The sequence below is a fragment of the Myotis lucifugus genome, unplaced genomic scaffold (assembly GCF_000147115.1).
Source record: "Myotis lucifugus unplaced genomic scaffold, Myoluc2.0 scaffold_66, whole genome shotgun sequence".
NCBI lineage: Eukaryota > Metazoa > Chordata > Mammalia > Chiroptera > Vespertilionidae > Myotis > Myotis lucifugus.
The window spans coordinates 3,218,823-3,243,566 of record NW_005871114.1 but is presented as its reverse complement, the minus strand read 5'-3'; the positions used below and the strand labels follow the sequence as shown (position 1 = coordinate 3,243,566).

Here is a 24,744-nt window from a genome sequence, read left to right as displayed (position 1 = left end):
TACAGAAGCTATTAATGGCCACCTCAGCCTCAGTGGGAAACACTTTATAAGATTACAGACCACGGTGCAAAAGGAGGAAAACAATCGGGAGCTACATGCAGAGAAAAAGCAACACACTGTGTAGTTTACTTAGGGTTTCTGTTATCTTGGAGAGAAACAGGCAAAGGGTTCAATATACTGGCTCTTAAAAATAATGTGGTGGTTGAATAAATCAGTGAAAAAGTTAACTTTCAAAGATATTCCTAGCTCTAATACTGACCATTTCAAGGAAAACAAACTACCTGGAGGAGAGATATTTGAGGAAAGGAAACACCAGGAAAAAAGAGAGAGACTGTGCAGGAAGGAGGTAACCTTCCTCAGGGGCTCAGCCACCTGGCCCTCTGCCTGCTGGTCCTGGCATTTCTGAGGGCACCTCCACCCCAGGAGGTCCCCGCCCTCCCTCCTCCCATTACTCCTCAGAGAAGGCAGCCCTCTTACCTGCACGTCCGTCTGTCCGTCCGTCCGTCCAGCCCTTTGCCTGCACTGGTCTCCCTGCCCACCCTTCCTCCTTGAGCCTGTCCTTTGGCTTCTGCCCCGCTCTGCCCCGGTCTCCAATGGGGAAAAGTGTTTGCCGACCCTGCTGAGCCCTCTGGGCACACCTCCCTCGCCTTCTTCCCGTGATCACATTTTTAATCAGTGTGTACCCCCGGGGATTCCAGTTCCTCTCCACATGCTCCAGCTCCCGTCCACCACTCAGCAGCCTCCAAAGCTTTTAGAAACCTCTGGATTATCAAACCCATTGGCCTTTCCTCAGAGTCGGGGTGGGGACCTCTCTGGAGCACTGGGTCACGCTCAGACTGCTCCTCTCGCTCCACCTCTCATCTTTCCTCCTCCGTCTCGGGAATGCTCTCTCTCTGACCTCCCCTTGCTCTCCTGCTGCCACCAACATCCCAACAGGTCCTTATGGATCTTTCATCCTTTCAACAGGATCCTCCCTTCAATCTTTCATCTTCCCCAGGTGGGGTGTCTTCATCTGTTCCCGGACGTCAACCATCACCTCTCTTCAGGGGACTGCAACTGCCTTTGTAAGCCTCTGCCCGTCTCACAGAACCTAGTCTTACATTTCAAACTGTCAGCTGCATATCCCCTATGTGATACCCAACCAACATTCAAAACAAATGACCTAAAACCAAATCCTTCATCTAACCTCTGCGCCGACTTTCTCCCCATCTTTCTTATGTGACGTACTGATGTCCCCACGGCTCCCTCTGTCTGGACCAAGGGCTCACTTGTCTGTTTCCATCCTGTCCCCCAGTGGCCGCAGCTGTAACCCCCGCTTCCGCTCCTTCCCTGGGCTACGTCCCTGGCACTCACATGACCTTTGGTGCCTCGTCACTCACGCTGGTGGTCTGACCCTCCTTGCTTTCCTAGCTCCGCTCACAACCTCCACGCTCCCCACCGTGGTCTGCGGACCCTCCCAGCCTTGAGCAGTGCCCACATTCCTCTCCTATTTGATGTAAAGATCCCCTTTCCTTCAAGGGTCTCTCTTGTTTCTCCAAGGAGCCCTAGGAGCAGATCTCCAAACACTGGGTATTTTCCTTCCGCTGGGGGCCCATTTACCTTGGACTCCCTCTCTTCCTGACCCAGCCTTTAATAACCACGCTTTGACACCGCTCCACTTAAAAATACCAGTGCAGGCCGAGTTTCAAATGCTTGCCTGTGGCCCGGCGGTCTGGCCCCTGGAGTGCATTTTTTCATTGAGAACTTTCTGACCTTTCAAACCACACGCAGGGCTGCTCTGGCAGCGCCTGCACTTAGTAAGCAGCGCTCGAATCGCTGCCACTCTTTGGAGAACGATCTCCGAGGCCGGCGCCTCCCAAGGCTGCAAAAATGACAGCTGCCAAACACGGCTCCCTGAGCACCCCGAGAAGGCGTTCCAAGGCGAAGGCAGGAAAGGAAGAGGGCCGCCCCTGACAGCAGAGGAGAGGGGGAGCATGGATATCACCAGCCACCCCACGGATACCTGGAAAGCCCCCTTTAAAGAAGATGCCAAGCTCCAAAGAAACCAAAGCAAAACTGAAGTTGGGGGAAGGGGATGGGAAACAGCAGCCAGAAAGCCATGCAACTTCACAGTAATCAGCGAGACAGTCCCCTCCTCAGCGACATCCCAAACCGCAGAGCCAAGAAGACAGAACCGCGCCGGGACAGGCATTGACGGCAGGAGGAAGACTCAGAAGTACCTGCGCCAGGTCTGCACGGGCGGCTTTACTAAGCGTCTCCGTTTTTCCTACATCTGCCTCTAACTCTGTGTGGCAGAGGGTGGGCTCTGTTTCTAGGTTAGTCTGGCACGAGAAAGAAAAGATGAGAAAGAGGGTTTTAGTTTAGGCGACAGGCAGAGAGAATGGAAGGTTAAGTTTGAAAAGTGAATCTTCTTAGGGTTCTATTTTAATAATGCAGAGATGGCAAGATTAAACAAAGAGCTCACTGGAAATTACCAAAAGCCACGAGAACAGAGAATGCAGCGTTAGGCATGGAAAATATAAGCCCCACGGTAATCAGAGCTTCAAAACTCTCTTCTCCTGGCTACAGAGAACTACAAATACCACAACACCTGCCGGGAGGAAATACCTACTGTCTCTCTTTTCAGTCTGGTGACTGACAAATACTACATGTCAGAGTAAGTCATTGCTTAAAAAGCACACACACCTCTATACAGCAGTCTATATCTCAGAGACTTTGTTAAATAGATTTATCACCAAGCAAAAAAAAAAAAAAGTTATCAAGTTAAAAAAACAGTGATTGAAGAAAATAAGAGCAAAACCCCACAGCACACTCACACTAACCAGGCCAGGAGCACACACACAGCCCCCGGAGAGGCACGCATTACCTTTCTATCCTCTCTAGGAAGGATAGAGCAGTCTCCAGGAGTATAATCCCATATCTTTTTGGGAGGCTGATGGGAAGCAGAGGAGGAAATGGAGAAATGAGCATAAAGACAGACACGGAGACCGGCTCACACAAAGAGGGGCACACCAGGAGGACTCATCAACAGGGAGCTAAGCACGGGCGTGGGTGCTAACTGGGAGCTTCCTTTCTACGTTTCTGTCTCAAGAGCAGATCATGGTTGGAGTCCAAATATTGCAAACTTAAAAGACACAAAGAAAAAAAAAAGCATTAACACCAATTTGAACAAAAATCGAAACCTTCAAAATTCCCCATTGTTGTTTTCAAACTAAGATGGCCACTGAGAGCCCGCATTTCTGAAGCAGGCTTCTCCACCGTGAAACTCATTGCTCCTCAATGTGGCAATCTGGAGCTTTGGCCAGTGGAGGGTAAATTGCACTGAATGTGTTTTCTGTGGTTTGTGGCAAGTGTACCAGATGGGTGTTAAGTTTCCCACGGTGTGACTAGGCAATTTTAATCATCGTTCCCTGCTTGCTTAGACATTAACACTGCTAGTGGTAGAGCCATACCTTCCATCTCCCTTAGAGAACAGAGTTCTACTTTGCATTTAAACAGCGGACTGTAAGGCTATTTTTGTTTTTTCCTTTAACTCTTCACGATAGAATTAGGGTACACTGCTAAAACAGAAATCTGCCAGGAGAACCGTTGTAACGTTTAGTGAGGGAGGGGTTCGAACGTAGGACACTGGAAGTTACAAGCTACTCTGCCCCCAGGTGAACCGTCTGTTCTGTCCACTTAGACTTGAAATTTCTCATACAGCTCCCCCTCCCCTCTGCTGTCACTTAATAGCTCCTGGAATATTGTAATTATATTCATTATAACCAATTAGGGAAGCTTATTCAAATTGGTTTACATTGTGACATTTTGCCGTGAGCTTACTTATAGAAATCACATCAATTTCTGTAGAAGTTGGGGGGGAGAGGGGGGTACGGGGGGGGGGAGGGGGGGTGTGAAGCTGACACCCAGGCTCTTAGTAATACATTTGCAAATGAAAAGTAATCTGATTTCAAGATGCATTTACTACCCACAGCAGCAGGACAGCAATGCGATCTCTGTAGACATATACTCTGCACTTTATAAAGTAAGTGCTATTAACAATCATCATTTTTCTTTAAGCGCTTTACACACTTCACAGATGGTTCAGATGGGAAGGAGACCTTTGAAAGTCATATACAGTCTCCCTACGTGTCCTGACTACAAAAAATAAGACAGTGCTTACAAATTAAATTGGTTGTCAATAACATTCCCCCAAATGGCCCCTGGAGTCTGGAACGACTTGATGTTCCACAGCACCGGTTAGAGCTGAACGGCGTTAGAGTCAGCTCTTGCTCAAGTGTCAGCGTGTTTGGTGGATTTCAGTGAAGGGGCTGAAGAAGGAAGGGGTCCAGGGTAAATGAAGGTCTAGCATCAAAGTCCTGGCAGGCTTTCCTCACTCGGGGGGGGGGGGGGGTCGAGTGGGTGTGGAATAAAAAGCAGAAATGATGACCCACACGCTTTGGTAGGAGTTTTAATTTCATTCTGCTTCTGAATGACGGCAAAACCTTCAAAAACAACTTTCCTGGTTTATGCCATGTTCATTTATGTCTCTTACCCTTGTATGGCCCAGAGCGACTGGGGTAGGAGAGACGTGAAAAGAAGAAAAATATTTCTCCCCACCTCCCCTTCTTACCAAACGCTGAGAGTGCCATCCAGAAATTGCTAAAACAGAAATCTGCCAGGAGATTCAACTTGGTTCAACTAGATAGGAAGCCCACCCTTCGAATGCCTCAGACCATCGGAACTGTGGTCTCAACACTGTTCCCTCCGGATAGACAGCGATTATGTTATTTTGGTAAGTCTTTAAAAGTTTTACTTTTCATTACTTTAAAAGACCTGCACAAAAAGGAGCAGTCCCCTTTAAGGACTCTAAGGTCTATGTAAGGAACACTCGTGGCTTGAGAGAAATGACATTTTGGAAAAGCATTTCTTTAAATAATTAAGAGGCAGTTAGCACAACAGGTTGGGGATACGAATGACAGGAGGTCCCAGGATACGAATGGGCTGTGCTCCCAGGATCTGTGTGGCTGGGGGCACTCAGACCAGCTTCCCGCAGAAGCGGTGTCATTCACCGAGCTCTCAGAGAGCGGCTTAGTGTGCGCTGGGGCAGACGTACTGTCTCTTGCTGACAAAACCAGGATTATTTGCAATGACAGATTTGGTTAAACAAATGATTAATTAGAATCATTTCATGTTTCCTAAAAGCTAGCATTAAAGAGAAAACTATTTTAGTTATTTTGGCCAATGAGGAGACGGCTAGAAATTTGTGGACCTGAATGGACTTCGAAATTCCATGGCATGGACTTTTGCTGATACATAATTTGAAGCAAATAGCTTTTGTTTTCCCTGATGGAAATATGGTATTATTATTATACCATAATATATATATTATTATATATACCAGTCACTGGGGAGAGGGGAGGAACTACATATATCAAAAGGATTTTCTGTGAGATGACTGAGCAGGTTTTAAGAAAAAGAAAAGGGTTACAATATTGTTAAATATTTGAATGTGGAAGAGACTGCCTGGGTAGACTCCACTGATGTCTGAATGGTGGACAGCAGGGAAAAAAGGGAGAGAAAGGAGAAGTGAGGTGTGCGTCAAAGCTTTGGGAAGGGGAGATGGGGCACCCTCTGGGTTAGACGCTTCCCTCTCCACTGGTCACTAGGTGGCGCTGTTCACCCAGGACAGCTTAGCTGCGATTAGGAGCCAGTGTCCCAGGAGGGACAAGGCGGGAGGAATGTCTGGTCCTACAGCAGGATGTTTGCAAGTGAGGTGCTCCTCTCAGAAGATGCAGGAACTTTGAAACAAAGCTCAGCATCGCTAAATCAACGGAGAAATCCCAGAGCACCAGCTTACTTTGTCTTTGTCTTCATCTTAATAAAAATATACACCACGGAATTTAACATTTTACTGAACTATAAAGTTAATTCCTGTCTGCAGATAAAACCATCATTCCAAACCACGGTGACTCAAATACTAGAGGCAATGCTTAAAGTCTCACATGAACATCTAATGCAGTGGTTCTCAACCTTAGCTGCACATGAGAATCACCTGGGAATCTTTTTAAAATCCTGATTTCTGGGCCTCATCCTCCGGAAATTCTGTTTCTTTGTTACTAATGTTGTGGCCTCACCCCATAACAAAGAAACAGAATTTCTGGAGGATGAGGCCCCGAAATCAGGATTTTAAAAAGATTCCCAGGTGATTCTCATGTGCAGCCAAGGTTGAGAACCACTGATCTAATGAAATATTTTATGTTTATACGCTTAACCCCCCACTTGTAAATGCTTTTTGCAGTTGCAGTGGTGAACATTTAAAGTAACTGGAGTTTTAAAGTCAGTTTCCAGTCATCTCCGGTGGAAAAATGAGCTCCCTTCTCCCTTCTGGTGGGTACTCCTCCGAGTACAGGGCTAAGAAACCCTCCTTTAAGTACCCCAAATCCTTTGGTACCAAAGCCAACTCAGACACATCGGGGGAAGCTGTGGAATATTATTAGGCTCAACACTAAACTTGCTAGAATTCCTAACTCTCATTTCAAATTTTGGGAAATGTTATCCTAACTCATAGAGCTCATTCCCTAAAAGTTACCCGACATGGGGTTGTAATCGTGGATCACATCTGCATAGACCCTTTCTGGCCGGCTTCAACACTCCCCTTGCACAGGTGCTTTTAGAAGCTCTATCCGAGGCAGTGGCCATGCTGGTCTGCTCACCTGTGGTGCGCTGTCCTGCTTATCTTCAGTTTGCCATAAGGACTTTGGCCAAGGACCTGAACTGATGGCCAATTTAATGTCATCCACAGGCACGTGGCATTCGTTGCTAGTGGTGGGAGGGACTAAGACAAGCTAGGATCTAGTTGTGTCTCTCGGGATTTTCTGGCAATAAATCCGGAGCTCACTGTCCTTTCTTGGTGAAGTAAAGCAACGGAAAGCTTACAGATGGTAGTGAGACTAGACAATCCCACCAGGACAACCGACACGGGCTCCCCACTCCCCGAAGTCCTTACAAACAGATCTGATTCCTTAGCAGCGACAATGCAGCAACAGCATGATTTTTAAAAATGTCTATAACCACTGAAGCTATTAAACTTACCGGTTTCCCAAACTCCAATTCCGAAAAGAATTTATACCAAGGTTCATTCTTTAAATCTATCTCTTCTGGGCTTATATCCCGACTCTATAGGGGTTGGTGACAGGGAAATGGAAGAGAGAGAAGGATAACATTATGCAAAGATTACATAGGAACAGGCCAGTAGAGATGCAGTGGTTTCCAGATATATACAGAACTGCATTCAATAGCAGCAATCACCCGTTTCCACGGACACTGGCAACATCATGGAGCTAAAACAGATGGGGAAGGACATGTTTATAGAAACAGGGCCCCCGAGCGAGGGACCAGTGGGCGCATCACGCTCAGTCCCAAGGCAGGAGGATGGAGTGTGGACGGGGAACTCTGCACACACTGCTGCCCCCCACAAATACGAATGCGGGGATAGCAGTATTTCCATATTGTGGGAGAAAAGAAGGACCTCATCTCCTCTTCACCAAGAACTATTAGTTATGAGCAAATAACCTGGTGAGCACACCAAACATTTAGCCACTTATGCCAGGTGAGTAGAGCAAACAATTTTTACGGGCTAGTACAGTTTTAGTACTTATTTGCAAGGCTGCCTTAAGGTTTTCAAAATAAACGCAAATTTTGACACTTTTATCCAAGCCAATTTGTTAATACTGCATCTTTAATGGCACATGAGTAGGTGAGAAACCATGTCCCTTACACAGTAAAGTGAAAGATGATATAAGTAACAACAGAGGACACGAGTGAAAAAACATCTTAAACAAGCTCCCGAGGGGATGGATACAGATAGAATATACTTTATGTTCTAACAAGTAAATGTTAAAGAGCTGGGAAAACTAAAGCGAGGGAAAAGCTGAACACGACAGATAGCAGAACAGGGGAGGGAAAACTTCTGGGTTATGTTACAAAAATAAGTTAGATTTCCCACTTTATAGAATTCTCAGAGGTAGTTCACAAAGAGTGATAATGGACCCCAGGGGATTTCATATTTAATCAAGTATTTATAAAGTCCTAGTACCTTGCTGTGGAATAACGTGTGTTTCTGGCAATAATTAGTTAAAAATGAATGCCTGGAAAGCAAATCATGTTTCCCCTTAATAAACTGGAGATATGTTCACAGCAGACAAAAGTGTTAGAGGCTCATGGCTTAATTAAATTCCAATTAAATTCATACATGTCTATGTTTCAAAAAACCTTGATAGTCACAAGGGGGGGGGACTTTCTGGTAACAGTATGAAATATGAAATGTTTTGTAAGCAACGTCACTCCCTCAGGTCCCAGCACAGCAGGAGGGGCTGCGGGCTGTGGACTCCTCAGTGCGCCTGCTCCCAAGCAGCTCCCCCGGACTCGGTTCTCCTAACGTTCAGGCCTTTGCAGCTTGTAGGGATGCTGCACCCGTCTCAGTGACCTTCACCCATCTCCTCTTCTCAGATCCTTAGAAGAACCTTTCTATTATTCCTATGTTTGTTTTATTTTTTTGCAAGTATAATAAAAATATTTATTTCCATCAGAACTGTCACTGTAATTTTTTTCCCTACATTTGTTTTAAATTGAGGAAGATATGACAGAGAACGTTCCTTTAACTGAAATTCACTGACTATACGTTAGTTGAAACCAGAGGGAAATGTCCAGCTTAAAACCTCCCCCACCGTCTTTAGGGACTTGGGCTTAAATCGTGAAGGAGACGCGGTGCTCCTCCTCAGTGGGCTCTGTAACCATGTAAAAGAATGGATTCTGTGTCTCTTCAGGGAGATGAGGCCCGGTACCCATACTCTTCAGGAGAAACAGTTAAGGCATTGGGACATCCTAGGTCCTTATATGATGGGGTTTCATGAAACCTATTTCATGTTTATTATTTTTAGAGACTATTTATAAGCTGCTCTCTGGGAATAGGTTAGGCTTTTTTTTTTTTTTTTAAATAAAATGTACCAACTCTTTCAGGAAACTGCCTGAATGCTTTGGTACTTGGTCCTGAAAGAATTAACCCATTTTATCGCTGAAGGCTGTTGGCAAAGTGTCCCACGGCTGAGGCAGCAGCCTCAGTCCCTCGAGCTGTCCAGGAAGTGAGCGGTAACACACACAGTGCTGCCGTCTGCGTTTGACTGGGCCATGCGTAACTCAGCTGCCGTCTGCGTCTGACTGGGCCATGTATAACTCAGCTGTCCATCGGTGGTGGGACGGACAAACAGCACAGATCCTTCCGGACGCACAGCAGGATCCCGGGACGGCAGGCAGGGCAGGCTCCACAATGCCAGGCTCAGGGCTCTCGGCCGGGCTCCTCTTTTCCCAGCTGGCAAAACCCTTGGAAAGGGCGGGTGCCTTGCCAGGAAAATGCCTGATTCTCCTCAAGGACAGTTTTGTTGCTTGAATAGGAGCCAGAGACCAGCTTCAACTTTTAATTAAATAGTAATCTGAATGCGGTACGTTCATTGGCACAGCACTTCATAATGTTCAGGGTTCTTTTGTCCAGATTCTTGCCCTCAATCCTCTCACTCATGACCTCAGTTCAGGCCAGATAATACTTCTGGTTGAGATGAAAACACCGAGGTTCAGAAAGGTTAAAGGACCTGCTCCGAAACATGAACTCAGAACTCGGTCTTCCAAGTCCGGGTGCTCGTTAGCCACATTGCACTTCTCCCACTCCCCACGAGGAGGGGGCGGGCCCACTCAGTTTGCAGATGATACTAAAACGGGGCTAAGTGACAGACCTGAAAAGCCAGGGAGGAACTCAAAGTGACCCTGAACTGGGAAAAAACCAAATTGAGAAAATCCCCTCATTGTACACTTGCAAATATAAGTTGTGAAATGACTACGCCAGTGTCTCTCCTTCCCACTCCTCCCCCAACATCTAACCCAGGGCTTGGCATATAAAAGTTATTCTCTCTGTACTTGTTGAATTGAGTCAAAGTCCTGTAAGGGGCTGGGAGGAAAGTAAAAGGGACAAAGCCTGAAACGGCTATTCTTGACCAAGCAGGGACTGACCAATATCTCCAATCCCAAGGCCAGAAGAGGAGGAAGTGGATTCACACTACGGTAAGACAGGCCGAACAGTTATGAAGAACTTCATATGATCTTGCCAAGTAGCCGAGTAGCTCATCAAATCTGTGCGTCTCCTGGTGGGGTTTCTGAAGGTGGTATAGTGTTTTATTTATCTTGGTGGTTGGCATTTGCTCCAGGGAAAAAGATGAGCTCTAAGGCAGCCTTTACAGTCTGCCATTCAACCCTTCCTGCACACAGAGATAGGTGTGCCAATGAGGTCACAACTTAAATCGCCAGGCTTAAGCAGACACGACGAGTACCTCAAATTGGAAACAAAAGCATGGTTCCCCTACTCTCCCCTCCCTTCCCCAAAAGGAATTGTGTATTCCTGAAAGATTCTACACCTGTCGCTAGTTAGTATGCTCATCCACAGTTAGTGTGTGTGTGTGTGTGTGTGTGTGTGTGTGTGAGCTGGGGGTGGGAGTTTTGTCTTCAAATTCTGGCAAACCTGATGCAGGATGTCAAAAGGCAAGACTCACACACTGAAACCAACGTTTCAACTTTCCTGTTCAAAGATAGGTGAGAAAGAAATCAAACATAAAGGACTAACTTGACTACCGTGAAGAGTGGCTCAAAGATGAGGTTTGACTGAAATTTCTCTCTGAAACGAAGTCTCTGGAGGAAGAGCGCTGAGAGTGGAAGCTCTCGGATGCAATGTGATGGGCCCTCTGGAGCTACGTCCCACGACAGGATGGGCCTCGGTCTGGGCACAGCACAGGGGCTTCTGGGTAGGAACACAGATGGTGCTCTGCGATCCATGCGTGTGATCAGGGCAGGTCCCCAAAGAGGGCGCCTATGGGCTACTATGTGTTACTTCTCTGGGTTTGTAAACACATGGAAGATATTTATAACCACGGTGATATCAAGGAACGAAACAAAACTATGTTATTTTATTCCTAGTTCTGAATTGGTGGTCAAATTATTAGGAACTAAGGACAGGAGGGGAAAACAAGAAATTTTAGGGGCAAGGCTTCGAGAGAAGTGACCATCTGTAAATAGTAATACTGCCAAAACAATGCACCCAAAGGCCTACACAGACTCTGAGATGGTTCACGTGCACTGATATGTGACGGCGTGTCCTGACTTGTTATTCCAGTGTCAGGAATATACCCAGAGCATGACTTTCTCTCCTGGAACACCTGTGGGGAAGGTTACCTAATGAGGTTATCATCTTCTAACACGGAGAGAGCCTCCAGTGAAGGGTGGAGCCACAGGCAACATTCTCCGCTCCTCTCTGAACTTTTTGCTTAAAATAGCTGCAGTGCACAGAAAATGCTGAGGAATGACAATCGGGAGCATGTCTGCAGGCTGCTTTATCCTAATTAAAATTACTGATCCCTTTGTGCTTTCAAAGATGTCAAACTTTTATCTTCGTCAAAGTGAAGTCAATCGCTCCTGAAAATCACGTGGCACGGGAGAGGCAGAGGGAGAAGAAGGCGCCCCCATACCTCAGGGGTTACTTGCTCTGTGCTCAGTGTGGTAACAGCATTTTAATACAATCCAGTTCCCAGCATGACAGCTCCATCCTGCAGGCCCGGCGGAGGCTGCGGTGGCACGGAGCTTTGGAGAATCCCTTTAACCATGATCAGAATTCTGAACCAGCTTTTTCAAAGGAAGGATGGATAAAAGGAAGTGTGATGGGCAGGTAGGAAACTGATGGGTTTGTACAAATCCTTCCCCGTTTCACAGAAGAGGCCGCTTTTCCAGGGTGGTCTGCTCTGCCCCACAGGCCACTTCCCCACTTAGAAGAGATGTGAACCATAAATCAGACTGACTATGAAATTCGTCCTCGATACTGCACATGTCGGAAAAGGAAGACCTAAAACACATGTTTTAACAGCCTGGGGCTTTCCCCCCTCAAATCACAACATCGTCTTAATTACTTTAGCTTTTAGTGATGTACTAGTAGTACCTTCTACAAAATTTATGCATGTTCAAATAGAGGCACTTAAAAACACACACCACGAACTTAGTCCAGTTAGTAATAAGCCTGCCAAATCAATGGTTAGATGTTTAAAAAAAGACAGCAGCAAAATCAATCTTTATGTTAATAGAAAATTCTAAATTAGTTAGAACCATGCACAAAAAGCGCCAGAAAGCCACAAGACGAGCTTCTTTCAAAGCAGACTCTCAGGACTTATGTTACGAACACCTGCAAAAATGAAAAGGGTAAAAATACTTCATTTTTTCATTGTCTTCTAAACAAAGCAAGTCTATCTCAATGAGGAAGAAAGAAGGGGATGCAAGTGCACAATGCATCCGGATCAAAGAACACGATAGGGTGAGACAAAGGGACTTTAATATCCACATTACCATCTTTTCGTTGTTCAGGACGGAAGACCTGCCCGGCTGGTACTCGTATATGCTTTTGGGCTCTGCACGGTATTTCCTTGTATCCACTTTCTTATCTGGGGGCTCCCAGTCGTTTCTGTAGAAAGAAAATCCTATTAGAGCTGTTTTCATGAAAATTGGCATCCAACATGTTCTGACTTTAGCTGACTGTAGTCTAATCAAGGAATTTTTAAATCCAAAGCATAAAATCGGACTCGGTGCAAAGCATTTAGTTGTGCTGGTTCCCTTCTCAAAACCACCAGTTAAAGCTCTGGATTTGCTTCACAAAAGGCCTAAGGTACCAGGAACCAGGTACCAGGAAGCAGAGAAGAGAGGGAGGCAGGAGGGAAGCACAAAGCTTGCTCTGCTCTCCTGAGCTTATCATCCCCCAAACACTCCTGCACTTCCCACTCATGCTTGTACAAGGAGAGAGAATGCAGGTCCTGGAGCCAGTCAGCTGTGGTTCCAATCCCTGTGACAGTACTTGCTCGCTGGTGATCCAGGCTACATACTTTACCTCTTGCTACCTTAGCTTCCTCATCTGAAAAATGGGGTTGTTGCAAGGATTAAATGAGACAGTGCATGTAAAGCACCAGGTCCACAGTAACCACTCAGTAAATGCTATTTGCTTTATAACCGTGCTGTTTCCTATTCCACACTTCACCCCAGTAATCACCCAAATTGCAGCCTTTGGCACACAAATTCGACCGGATCCAGTGGTGGGTTTCAGAGGAGATGAATCCCTGAAAATTGTTTGCAGAGTTTTTATGCCCGCACATGACTGCCTTTGCACTGTGATTATATTTAGTTTTTGCTGCAAGGCAGGGATGATGATTTATATATGCTTATATTCCCCCACAGCACGTGGTCCCGTCTGCACACAGAACGCACCCAGTTTGATGAATGCCATTGCAAAGAATTTATAGGCAGACTCAACCTTCCTTTCAAATTCATTATCAAACTCCTGAGGCAGATGCCACTTGTGCATGTGTGGGACTTTCAAAACAGCTATTCAGTTGTCTACGAAGATGGAAAAGGTATGAAGGTGTGAAACTAAGTGTGTTTTTCAGGAAAAATAATTCATTTTGGCAAGAGCCTCTTTTGTGTTGAGAAGCAGTGGGAGATGCGTGGGACACCAGTCCAGATGGCATAAGAAGGATGCTCCATGGGCATCGTAACCCAAGGAAAGAATACTGGGTCATTCCGTGCGGGTGTCAAGACATGACTAACGTCATCATTACAGCCAATCCATGCCTATGTCTCAATAATATGTACTGTGCAAATAAACTGATATTAAAAAGTGTAACTTCATGTTAAAATTATATTCTCTGCTACGGGCTCCATCAGTAAACACAGGGAGTATAAAAACACATGACAAAGCTTACAGCTAAGGTTTCTCCTGTGAGAAGGTAAAAAGTGATGAGTTATAGCCAACGTGAATTAAGCCCATACTTGGCCAGGCACTGAGAAATGTTATACGCACTACCTTGTCTTGTCCTTGCAACACCCCTGACAAATGTAAAATGTGTCCCCATTTATAGATAAGAACATGAACTCTGAAAGAAAAGGTCGCTGCTAACACAGGACAGAGAGGGACTCCAGGTCAGGTCTGCCCGACTCCTGGCCCCACGGCTGCTGCCCAGCAGCGAGAGGTGGGACCTGGCTGCCACACTGCGTGGCAGCCTGAAGTCACAGTGGGTCGGGGAGAAGGAGCACTTACCTTTCTGGGCTTGATTTCAGTGAGGAAGAGCGGGCCGGGAGGGGAAGTGTGGCTGACCGCTTAACTACCTTCTCACCGTCAATGTAGCTCATCTCACTTTTTGAGCGAGGCACAGAGAGGGGAGATTTTGCTGGGGAAGAAAAGTGGGTACAAAAGACTTAAAACTGGTGAAAGCAGGAACTAGGAAGAGGCTTCCCCTTATCCAATGCTCCCTCTTCCTCCCCATGCTCAGGAAATTCTGTCACTTACTGTCTTCAGAAAAGGAGTATCGAGGAGAGTACAGATCTGAATCATCATCTGGTGAACAAAACAAAATGCAATCAGGAGAAATCCGGCCGAGGCAGGAGAACGAGCGCCCTGTGCCCACTCCCGCCGACCTGCACGGCCTTCCAGCCACACCAGGGGCCCATGGAGGGGAAGGAGCTAAGCGAGAGGAGCCAGGTTTGCAGAGCCACCCACCCAAACAGAACCTGCAGGCCGGAAGGTACAGTCACGTGGCCTGGGAGATGACCACTGTCTGACACTAAGAAAAGCATGGGGACAAGTAGCCAAAGGGCCGTGGGGAGAGTTTCCACAAGCAGAGCTGGAACAGGGGCCCCGCCTGGCTGAGCTGGAAGCAGGGGCTGAGATACCTCCCTGGATGCTCACCCCGAGTCTCTGGTCTAGCCTGCAAGGTCCTCGGAGTCCCCCAGGCCCGCTCCTGGGTGGGGTTGTCAGGGAAGAGGTGTTTTCTAGCTCCCCACCTCAGCTGTGACCTGTTTTATATGCTAAGGTTCCCTATACAGTATCATTTAGCAAGCAGACTCTGCAGCTAAAAGAACAGTTGGAGAAAACCCCCATATCGTATTTTGATTCCACCCGACCTGGTTCCTCAAGGCACTTTTTTTTCTTGGGATGTAACACACCCATGGCAGGTGCGGTTATGCGGTTTGCTCCGCAAAGGCGCTGCTCGGGGCGAGTGTCTAAACTGGGCTCTGGAATAAGTCAGACTCCCAGGGGTTTCTGTAGTGCGAGATGCCCTCCGAGGGCACGACACGTCCCTAAAGAAGCTGGGCACTGGGCTCTCAGACTTGGGATCCGAGATAAGATCTGAACCCTCGTGCAAGTGGCTGCACTGCACTAACACTGAGACTACAGGCGCACTTACAGGGACAGATTTCACAACTCGGAGTGTCCTGAGAATGTCAGGTATTTGGTCACTATCCCCGCGATGACCCCTCCAAAGTGTTGAAACAGTCGGCCTTTCCCATTTTCTGAGGTCTCGCTAACCCAAACTCAGGATTCGTGAATGTGGACTGAGACCCAATACCTTCCCTTCAAATCTTAGCAAGTTTACAAAACACATGAACTAACCAGAAAAGACAAGTCAAAGAATCCAGTACATGTTAATGACTAAGTGTTAATCAAGTCTTTGTCACTATAAAAATCATTTTTAGTCTCAGAGTAGTACAGGCCATAATATTTTGTGCAATGTAAATAAAGCTAAAACAGCTGTTATTGTGAGTCAAGTATTCTGCAAAGGCAGCCTCTCTTCCCCCACTTCTTACTCCCTTCCCCTCTCCCCATTTTTATCTGTCCCAGGTCTTCCCTGCCGCCCCCGCCCCCGCAAATAAAGAAAAGCCATCAGGTACCAAGTTATCTCCCCCACCTCCTTCCCCATCCCTCTCTCTATGTTAAGTCTAGGATTAGTCAACATCAAAGTCGAACAGGGCTTAAGGTTCCTTCTATCAACACAGCCAAGCCTTTCCCTACTATAAACTGAGCGGGTGAGTGTCGTTAACTTTTGAGAACAGGCCAGAAGAGATAAAGTGGCATCTGGAAATATATATTTTGAAGAATTTTGTTTTAAACAGAACTTCTGATTACTGTACTGATAAAATGCTATGATGTCAAAGAAAACTAAAAATCAACTTTGATTGGAGGCATTTGACTGGAAAAATCATGCATGTCAAATGAAAAAATTAGCCTAGTTGGGAGCCAATGTACACAGTGCTTAAAATCCAGTCTAGCATTTTAGCTCAAAACTCTGCATCTCTCTGAACCGTGGAGAATTACAGCCTTTCTGTAACTGGTAACGTGAGGGTTAATTCCTATTACCTGTTCTTGAGGTAAGAAGCAAATGGGGAAGAAAAAGGCACTTAAAGATTCAAAGAAAAAATTTTAAAAACCCTGAGATCTTCAAAAATATTTTCTCTCTAGAGCTTTCTAATGTGGATTTCTAGAAGATTCTTTTTCTAATTTTTTTTCTAGTCCTCACCTGAGGATATGTTTAGAGGGAGGGAGAGAGGGAAAGAGAGGAAGGGAGGAAAAGGGAAAGAGAGGAAGGAAGGGAGAGGGAAAGGGGAGGGAGGGAGGGGGAGAGAGAGAGAGAGAGAGAGAGAGAGAGAGGGAGAGAGAGAGAGAGAGAGAGATTACTCCCACATGCAGCTTAACCGGGGATTGAACCCACAACCTAGGTATGTGTCCTGACTGGGACTTGAACCTGCAACCTTTTGGTGTATGGGACAATGCAATAGAGCTATCCAGCCAGGGCTAGAAGATTTGTTAACAGAAAATGAGAAATAGTTCTTATAAGATGAAAGGAATAGCTTGGAGTGTTAAACAATTTATGTATTTTGAAAAGCAGAAGTAGGAAAGATGGGGGTGAGGGCAACAGAGAAAATGAATGAATGATGTTCTTGAAGCTATTTCTTATTTGGTGCAGGTGGGGAAAGAAACCTCGCCCACCCAGTGGTCATGGGATCCAAGTCTGGCATGTGGATTTCAGTTCATCAAACCTTTAAGAGGGAAAACTGAAGTTGTACTAATTCATCTGAATATCCAGGGTACATATAATCTATTCTTTAAATTTTTATGTTAGTCTTGCAAAACGAATGGAAGAAAATTTTACCCGTGCTTATGAGTAAAAATAATAGCAGCTCCCATTATTAAGTGCCTAATAACAGCCAGTAATGTACTAGTATCATCTCATTTAATCTCTGCAATAGGAGATACATAAATATCTCACATACAGACAAGGACATTAAGGCCCAGGGAGGTCAGGAAATGTGCCTGGAGCCTCGCAGTAAGAGACAGAGCATGTCTTTCTGACTTCGCTTCCCTGGGCCGCCTCTAAGCCCTGAGATAGGGATGGGTGCCTTGTGCTGAGTTCACCCTCCCTAGCTGCCCAGTCCCGGGGGAACTGTGGCCATTCCTTTATAATTTATATCATGCAAGAGACAAGGGAGAGTGTTGTTCTGCGACTCAGTCCTGCCTGCGTCCTGGCCTGCCTCCCAGCCCTTGAGGCCTTTGCTCTGTTTTTCTGCATCGTCCCCTCCCTGGTGACACTTAGGCAAGTTTGCTGCGTTACCCCATCACTCTTCAGTTTTCCTCCTGCTGGTCTCCAGGGACACGGGCAAAACCGAGTCACTGTTGCTACATCTCCCGCTTGCTGCTTCTCGCTCTCCAGCCCTGGCAGGCTAAGTCCACACTGGGGTAGAGGGGTATGAAGTTCAGAATGGCAGTGAATGGGAAAACTGGTTACCTGTCTGTATGTCTATACACTAGGGTTAGCCAAAAGGAGACAGAGAGAGACAAAGAGGTAGAGAGAGAGAGAGAGAGAGAGAGAGAGAGAGAGAGAGAGACAGGGAGAGAGACAGAGACCCATAGAGACACAGAGAGATGGAGAGACAGAGAGAGAGTTAAACCACAGTCCAGATACATTAAATAAAACATTTCGCAAATTGTCCAAGAACATGGACATTGTCAGTGTCTGAAATCCTGCCTTTACTCTTTCTTTAGGGTCTTTTTTTGTTTTGTTAACCCTCACCTGAGGCTATTTTTCCCATTGCTTTTCAGAGAGTAGAAGGGAAGAAGGGGGAGGGGGGAGGGGGAGAGAGAGAGAGAGAGAGAGAGATCAATGTGAGAGAGACACATCAATTGGTTACCTCAGGACGTGCTCCTGACTGGGACTTGAACCCAGGAACCTTGGGTGTACAGGCCGACACTCGAACCACTGAGCAACACCGGCTCGGGCTCTCCAGGGTTTTTAAAATGATGCCATAGTGGGCCGAGCTGAGCCGGGATCCTGTGATTCTCGCTCGTGGTGGAGCCACATGCTGACTGTGCCCCTCAAAGCTGCAAACATCAAACCTTGGCAGCAACGCTCAGAACTTCCTGTGCCAGCCACTTCCAGGAAGCTCTAACACTGAGGGGATTCACCGGGTGAACAGCTCACTCCAGGGTCCACGGACCCTGCTGGGCTCTGATGTCCACACACCCCCGACTCCACTCTGGGCTTTGGCAGTCTGTCCTGCAGCCGCATCTGGGAACAGCTACTCCCTTACACTGCCAGGAGGCACATAATTGCCTTTTCAACCACAGTGACTTTAAAAATGAACTTCTAAAAAAAGACTTTCTTGGAGAATTAATGACAATCTTAAAGACACTGGAAAAAGTGCTAGTTGAGAACGATTGTTCTATAAAAATTATGTAATTGACCAAAATGGGATGGGCCAAAAGCAGTATTTGCATAATCACTTGCCTATATCAATTAAGTTTCAATTTTATGCATTTCTTAGACCTTGAAAAGTTCAAATTATTTCTCAATATCAACAGCTTGTTTTAACAGTCTTTTTCCACTGCTCAAATTAATTCTTTCTCCTACTTGAACCCACACACTTAGGAAGAAAGAAGATAAATGGGTCACAAGAGAGGACACACACCTCCAGCAAAAAGATTCAAAGAAGAAGAGAGACCTAGTCTGGGTGGAGGGAAGAGGAAGAATTTACAAGATAGGAAACGGGGCAAGTTGGTCAGTAGCCCAGGGAGCTTGGGGGAAGATTCCTCAAGCTGCCTAGGTCCCCGTTAAAGGCAATCAAATTTTAAGGGGTGAACAAAGATCAATACAGGGTGTAGAGTAGCTATAGAAGACAAATTCGGGGGAAAAATAGAATCTGAAGGAGGGGGAACAGGAAAGGAGAGAAAGCTGGGGAAAGACTCACCACCTCATCTCCTGGGCATTCCTGGCCCTTGAAGGTGGGAAGGGAGTCCGCCACTGTCTCACCAGCTTGCGGCTGTCAAAGACTCCCGTGCTTGCTAGGCGGAGGCCTCGGGCAGCTCTAGCTAGGAGAGCAAAGGTGACCACGGGGAGCGGCTCAGCCCCTCCTCTGGGCAGTACTAGCTGGAGTTTGGGGCAGGAGGCACGGATCCTGGCCAGGCATCTTCACAATAGAAGGATTTGCTTGAACTCAAGCAAAATAAGGCTATTCTTAGAAATCCTGTAAGGCCAGCAGGGGATTATTTTAACTCAAATATAGATGTGACTGGGAAAATCAGCCTCCTAAATCCTTGCCTTAGTGCATCCTCATCGAGAATTGAGGGAAAAGCTCAAGGCGACAGACCCATAGGACATGATGCGTCGCCGCGACCTGGGGATGTCTTGGGGATGGTGTCTTAAGTCACTTCGCCAGGAGGTGGCAGTGGCCACGATTCGCCTGACAGCGGTGGCAGAGGCCCCGGATAGCAAGGGGACATCACCCCTGGCCAATGTGGTAGCTCTTCATCCTGACATGGACAAGGGGGTCCTCTCAGGCCATGGACCACGAGGTTTTACTGCTTATTTGGAGGCATCAATTGAAAATATCTTCTATTTTCACCCACGGAATTTTTGAATCTGTATTCCCCACTCTAATTCTATATCCAAATCCCTCAAATTGTGCTAGCGAGTGTCTTCCTCTTCTGGAGGGTGGAAAGGGTGGCATTCCTCCATCCCAGTGGTTCTCAGTCCTGGCCGGGTATCAGGGAGCTTCCCTGACTTCATACTCCCAGGCACCGTCCCGGGAGACACCGGCTTAGCCCGGGAAACATGACTGACTCAGAAGCAGGGCAGGCCCGACGCCTGGAATCAGGCATCAGAGAGCCCTTGGGCAAGGGGGCCAACCAAGAACACAGAGCACAGCAGAACAGAGTGCATAAAAGCCCATGTTTGCTGGGCCCCCGAGACCTGGGTTTGAATCCTGACGCTGCCACTTACTGTGTGATCTTGCACAAATCACTTAATCTTTCTGAGCCTCACACCCTCTATTGGTAGAATGAGGCCGTACCTCCTGAGGTTGCTGGGAAGATGAAATGACATGACGACGGTGATGCACTCAGCACGGAGCCTGGTATTTGGTGGGGGCTCCACAGAGGATAGTGAGGCACAGTCATCGCAGTGGCTATGCTACTATTACTATTAATTATTAATAGGATTCTGATTGTGAGCTGCTGGGGTGCTGGCCACCACCCTGCTATTTCCTAGAGCAGAAGGGAGGAGGAGGGGAAGAGGCGTTTCGGAAGCGGTTTCTCCACAGCTTGTTCCTCTCACTCCCGCTTTAGCAGGAAACCCTGGGCAGGATGTCTGAAGACTCCTTCTGGCAGCCCCTCCAGGGTCTGGGTGCAGCGGAGGGTGGGGCGATGCTGGGCTCCATCAACATCCCTGCTCCCCACCCCCACAATCTTTTGACTTGCTGGTATCTCAGAGGCAAGGAAAGGGCATTTGCTTTTGAGAGAGAGAATGGAGTGTAATTCCCAGGCAAGTCGCTCTGGGTCAGAGAGGACGGAATGATGGGGAGGAAGGGAGTGAAATGAAAGTTTGTTTGTATGTTTTCTTAAAGAAAGTAAAACTCATTTGCTTCGCCTTCTTTGAAAGTTATTCCCAAAGGACTTCTGGTAAATTATTATTTTCTATTAGCTTCCTAAGGACCAGGGAATGTAGTAAAGTGACAGGAAATAAGTCTCCTGAATTCATTCTACTCTCCCCAAATTTCCTAGCCCCATTCTTCCCAACTGCCTCATGAAACAAGGAGAAGCAAACATCACATTGCTCCTGTCCCATAGAGCGCGCTCCAAGATTACAAAGCAATTAGAAGGGGCTGCTCCTTGTTGGAATTTACAGGTTTCTTTAAAAGGATATGTTAAACCTCATTGATTAAGACATGCGAATCCTACTTATCTTCTGAAAGTCTGGCCAGAAGTTTACTTTTGCACCGTAGTGAGGGGAAAAAGAAGGTTGCTCAGCCAGCACAAACAAACTTTCATGTGGTCCTTTACTATTCAGGAGAACCAGCTTTGAGACGCTTGGAAATGTCTTTTTTATACTGTATAAACAACCAGAATCTAGACAGCGGCGACAGCTGTAGGCCAGGTTTTGATAGGTTTATTGCAAGTTTCAAATTCTGGATTAAACAAAACAAAAAACCAGCAGCAACAGTCTCTCCTCCCCGGGGTATAAACTCTGGAATGAGGGCTCACATCTCTCAGTCAAGCTGTCTATTTTTTATTGCTCATTAAAAACTAGGGGTAGAGCCTCTGTGAGGTGCTAATCTGTCTTTAACACCTCTCCCTGAACGGCATAAATCTTCCCCACGTTGAGAAGGGTGTGCAGGCGCAGGGCTGGAGCTGCACCAGGACAGGCTGAGGAGGACCTGCTGGGCTCACGGCACAAGCCACAACCCAGAGAATCTCTTACTAGTTACAAAAATTAAAATTAAAAAAAACTATTTTCAAAAGTGATCGAGTCAAATGTTTCACTCACTTGTAAAAAGCCCTCATCTAACTGAATGCCTCTGTGCTCTACCTCGGAGGAATCTGTCATCTAGACAGGAGCGTGGGCAAGAGATGAAATCTACCCTATTTTTAAAAGATCTCCAGGGAAGAAGACTTTCTTAGAAATTTGTGTTCAAGTTTAATCGTATTGGGTATTATGAATTTTTTCCTTTTTGGTCTTTGAAAATAAAAAATAATAAGGTCTGGCTCTAGCCGGTTTGGCTCTGTGGATAGAGCAGGGGTCCTCAAACTTTTTAAACAGGGGGCCAGTTCACTGTCCCTCAGACCGTTGGAGGGCCGGAATATAGTTTAAAAAAAAACTATGAACAAATTCCTATGCACAGTGCACATATCTTATTTTGAAGTAAAAAAACAAAACGGGAACAAATACAATATTTGTATTTGCATGTGGCCCGCGGGCCGTAGTTTGAGGACCCCTGGGATAGAGCATCGGCTCAAGGAATGAAAGGTTCCAGCTTAATCCCTGGCCCTGGTCGGGGCACATGCAGGAGGCAACCAATGATGTTTCTGTCTCTATCCCTCCTTCCCCCTCCCCTCTTTCTGAAAAACAAAAACAACCAATGGAAAAAATATTCTTAGGTGAGGATTTCTGCTTCCTAAATTATAGATGAAGAGTTGTCATGTCATCCCTTATTGTTTAAGGCTTTAGGCAGAATAACCCTAGTTCCCCCGTGGGCCTGACTTGATGTGTACCAGAGGCAGACGTCACCGTTGGCCAGGGTTGCTAGGTGTGGCAGCTCTGGGTGTGAAGCCTGAAACCCTGTCTTCAGACCAACAGCCAGGCTGACCGTGGCAGCTGCTGGCACTGCCTGTGCCAGGCCTACAGCAATTTTCAATGGGCGTCACTGCTCCTTCCACAGGATTCTCCAGGTGCCCCTCCTCTGCCGATGGCTATGGGACAATATGCCTTCAGGCACGGCGTGCACTTACTACAGATGTGAACCCTACCTTATTGAGTGGGTTGGGCTCCCAGGCCCAAATAAAGCCAAAATAAAAAAGTCAAAACTACCCTGAAAAAATCCCCTTGTCCTCAGTCAATTGTTTCATAAGCAGTGTTTTTGGCTAGACTCGGTACCCCAAGATAAAAAGACTAGGTTATCTCACACCAAGTAGACTTTTGTTGGCAGTGAGGTGGTCAAAGATTAAAATTCAATCATCAGCTTTTAGTTTTTACATCTGCTTTGGTATGGTAGACTTTTCTTTTCATTCAAAATAGGCCCGAGGCATGAAATGGTTGAAAACCAAAGATTATCACAGAAAAACAAGGAGACCCAAAAGGGAATATGGCCTTTTATTTATTTTTTTATTTATTTATTTGAATCCTCACCTGAGGATATTTTTCCATTGATTTTTAGAGAGAGAGGAAGAGAGAGGGAAAGACAGAGAGAAATATCGATGTGAGAGAAACACATTGATTGGTTGCCTTCTGCACACACCCTGACCAGGACCCAGGCTGGGGAGGAACCTGCAATTGAGGTACGTGCCCTTGACCCAAATCGAACCCAGGACCCTTCAGTCCAAAGGTCGATGCTCTATCCACTGAGCCAAACTGGCTAGGGTGGGAATATGGTCTTTTAACTAAAGCTGTATTTACATCCCAGTGTGTCATCTCATATATATTAACTGATCAGTAAAAGTTTGGTGAATGACTTAATGGATGACTTTACCAATGGTGAGAAGGGCTGTGGGAAGTTTGCTGACCTAATTAGAGCAGAGAAGAACTGAGGTGGTGGCTCACCCTAGAAGACAACTCTGACTCCATGGTCCAAAGCCTTCACTCATCAACACTCGCCAGGTATGCACCGAGGACCTGCTGTGGCCTTTTGGACACACGCTTTTGCAGATGCCACCACGTTGCTCAGAGTACGATGGAGTGGCCTTGCCTGATTCCCTGCCAGATGTGGACTTTTGAGAACAGAGGACTTATCTTATTCATGGCACTAACCTCAGTCCTCAGGACAGGGAATGGCACATGCAAGGGCTCAACCCTGCCTGAATGAAGGTCAGAGCATCCGACATCTCGTCCTGGAAGAGCACTGAGGGAGGCTTCCTCCTGCACGTCCCATGCTCTCTCCTCTTTCCAGGTCACTCCCCAAAGATCAGACAACCCCGGGACTAGAATAATTCCCAGGATGTTGCCCTGAACTTGCCTATTAGAACCTTCTTTGACACCTAGACTTTTTGCCCTAGAAAAGACTATCTCTAGGTGTAAGTGTGACTATCCTCCCCAGCATGTCCAAATTTCTAAGCCAGCTCTTTCATGAAATATTTCATAGCTTGGCCAAAGCCTTTATTTTCAAGAAATATCATTTCCCGCCATGACTGAATCTCATACCTGGATACCTCTTTGGGAATTCCCTACCAAGCAGCTACACCCTGAGGGTCCATGACAAGAGGGTCCTAGTGATGGAGTTAGTTGCACATACAGGAACTGGGTAACTTTTCTGTTAACAGATGGCACATCTACCTCCTGCCCACCAGCCATAAGACTCAGCCTCCCTGAGTCAATGCCCAGCCACCCACAATACCCTGTGACCACCCCAAGCATAAAGCCCTGGGTGGCTGGGTATGGCAGCTTTTCCCAGAGCTCCACATACTCACAGCATCATAACTAAGGTACACTGGCTACCCCATTCATCATGTAGATTCCAAGGAAATAGGATTAAAACACCATCTGGACAGACTCCCATCACACAGTCAGCAAGGAGCAAGACAACACCACACAACGCAAGGTCGGAGGAAGCAAATGATTGGGAGACAGCCCTTAGCCACCAGAAAAAAAACCAGGGTAAGAGAAAGGAACAGCACTGGTATAGAGAGAGGCACATGATTTTCCTTTAATTACCTTCAGATTTAGGACTAGGAGTAGATGCAGGAAACTGGTAGGTAGGAGTGTAAGGACTGTCTTCTGTAGCAGAGAGAAGCAGTGGATTTTGAAACGATCCACCATGAGGTGGAGGAACTAACCAATCCCCCACTGACTCTTTCAAATGACTGATTACCTGTTC

At 46.6% G+C, this 24,744-nt stretch overlaps 1 protein-coding gene across 1 annotated transcript in view; it reads right to left on the bottom strand.

Annotated features, from left to right (window-relative positions):
• Positions 1-24,744, bottom strand: part of SORBS1 (sorbin and SH3 domain containing 1) — a 211,022-nt gene that overhangs the window by 44,474 nt on the left and 141,804 nt on the right. Inside the window, exons 15-21 of the mRNA XM_023754890.1 lie at positions 24,582-24,644; positions 14,399-14,446; positions 14,150-14,279; positions 12,412-12,526; positions 7,075-7,158; positions 2,867-2,932; positions 2,220-2,321 (exon numbers count right to left, since the gene is read on the bottom strand). Coding sequence (XP_023610658.1) covers positions 2,220-2,321; positions 2,867-2,932; positions 7,075-7,158; positions 12,412-12,526; positions 14,150-14,279; positions 14,399-14,446; positions 24,582-24,644 — 608 coding nt within the window. The remainder of the gene's footprint in view (positions 1-2,219; positions 2,322-2,866; positions 2,933-7,074; positions 7,159-12,411; positions 12,527-14,149; positions 14,280-14,398; positions 14,447-24,581; positions 24,645-24,744) is intronic.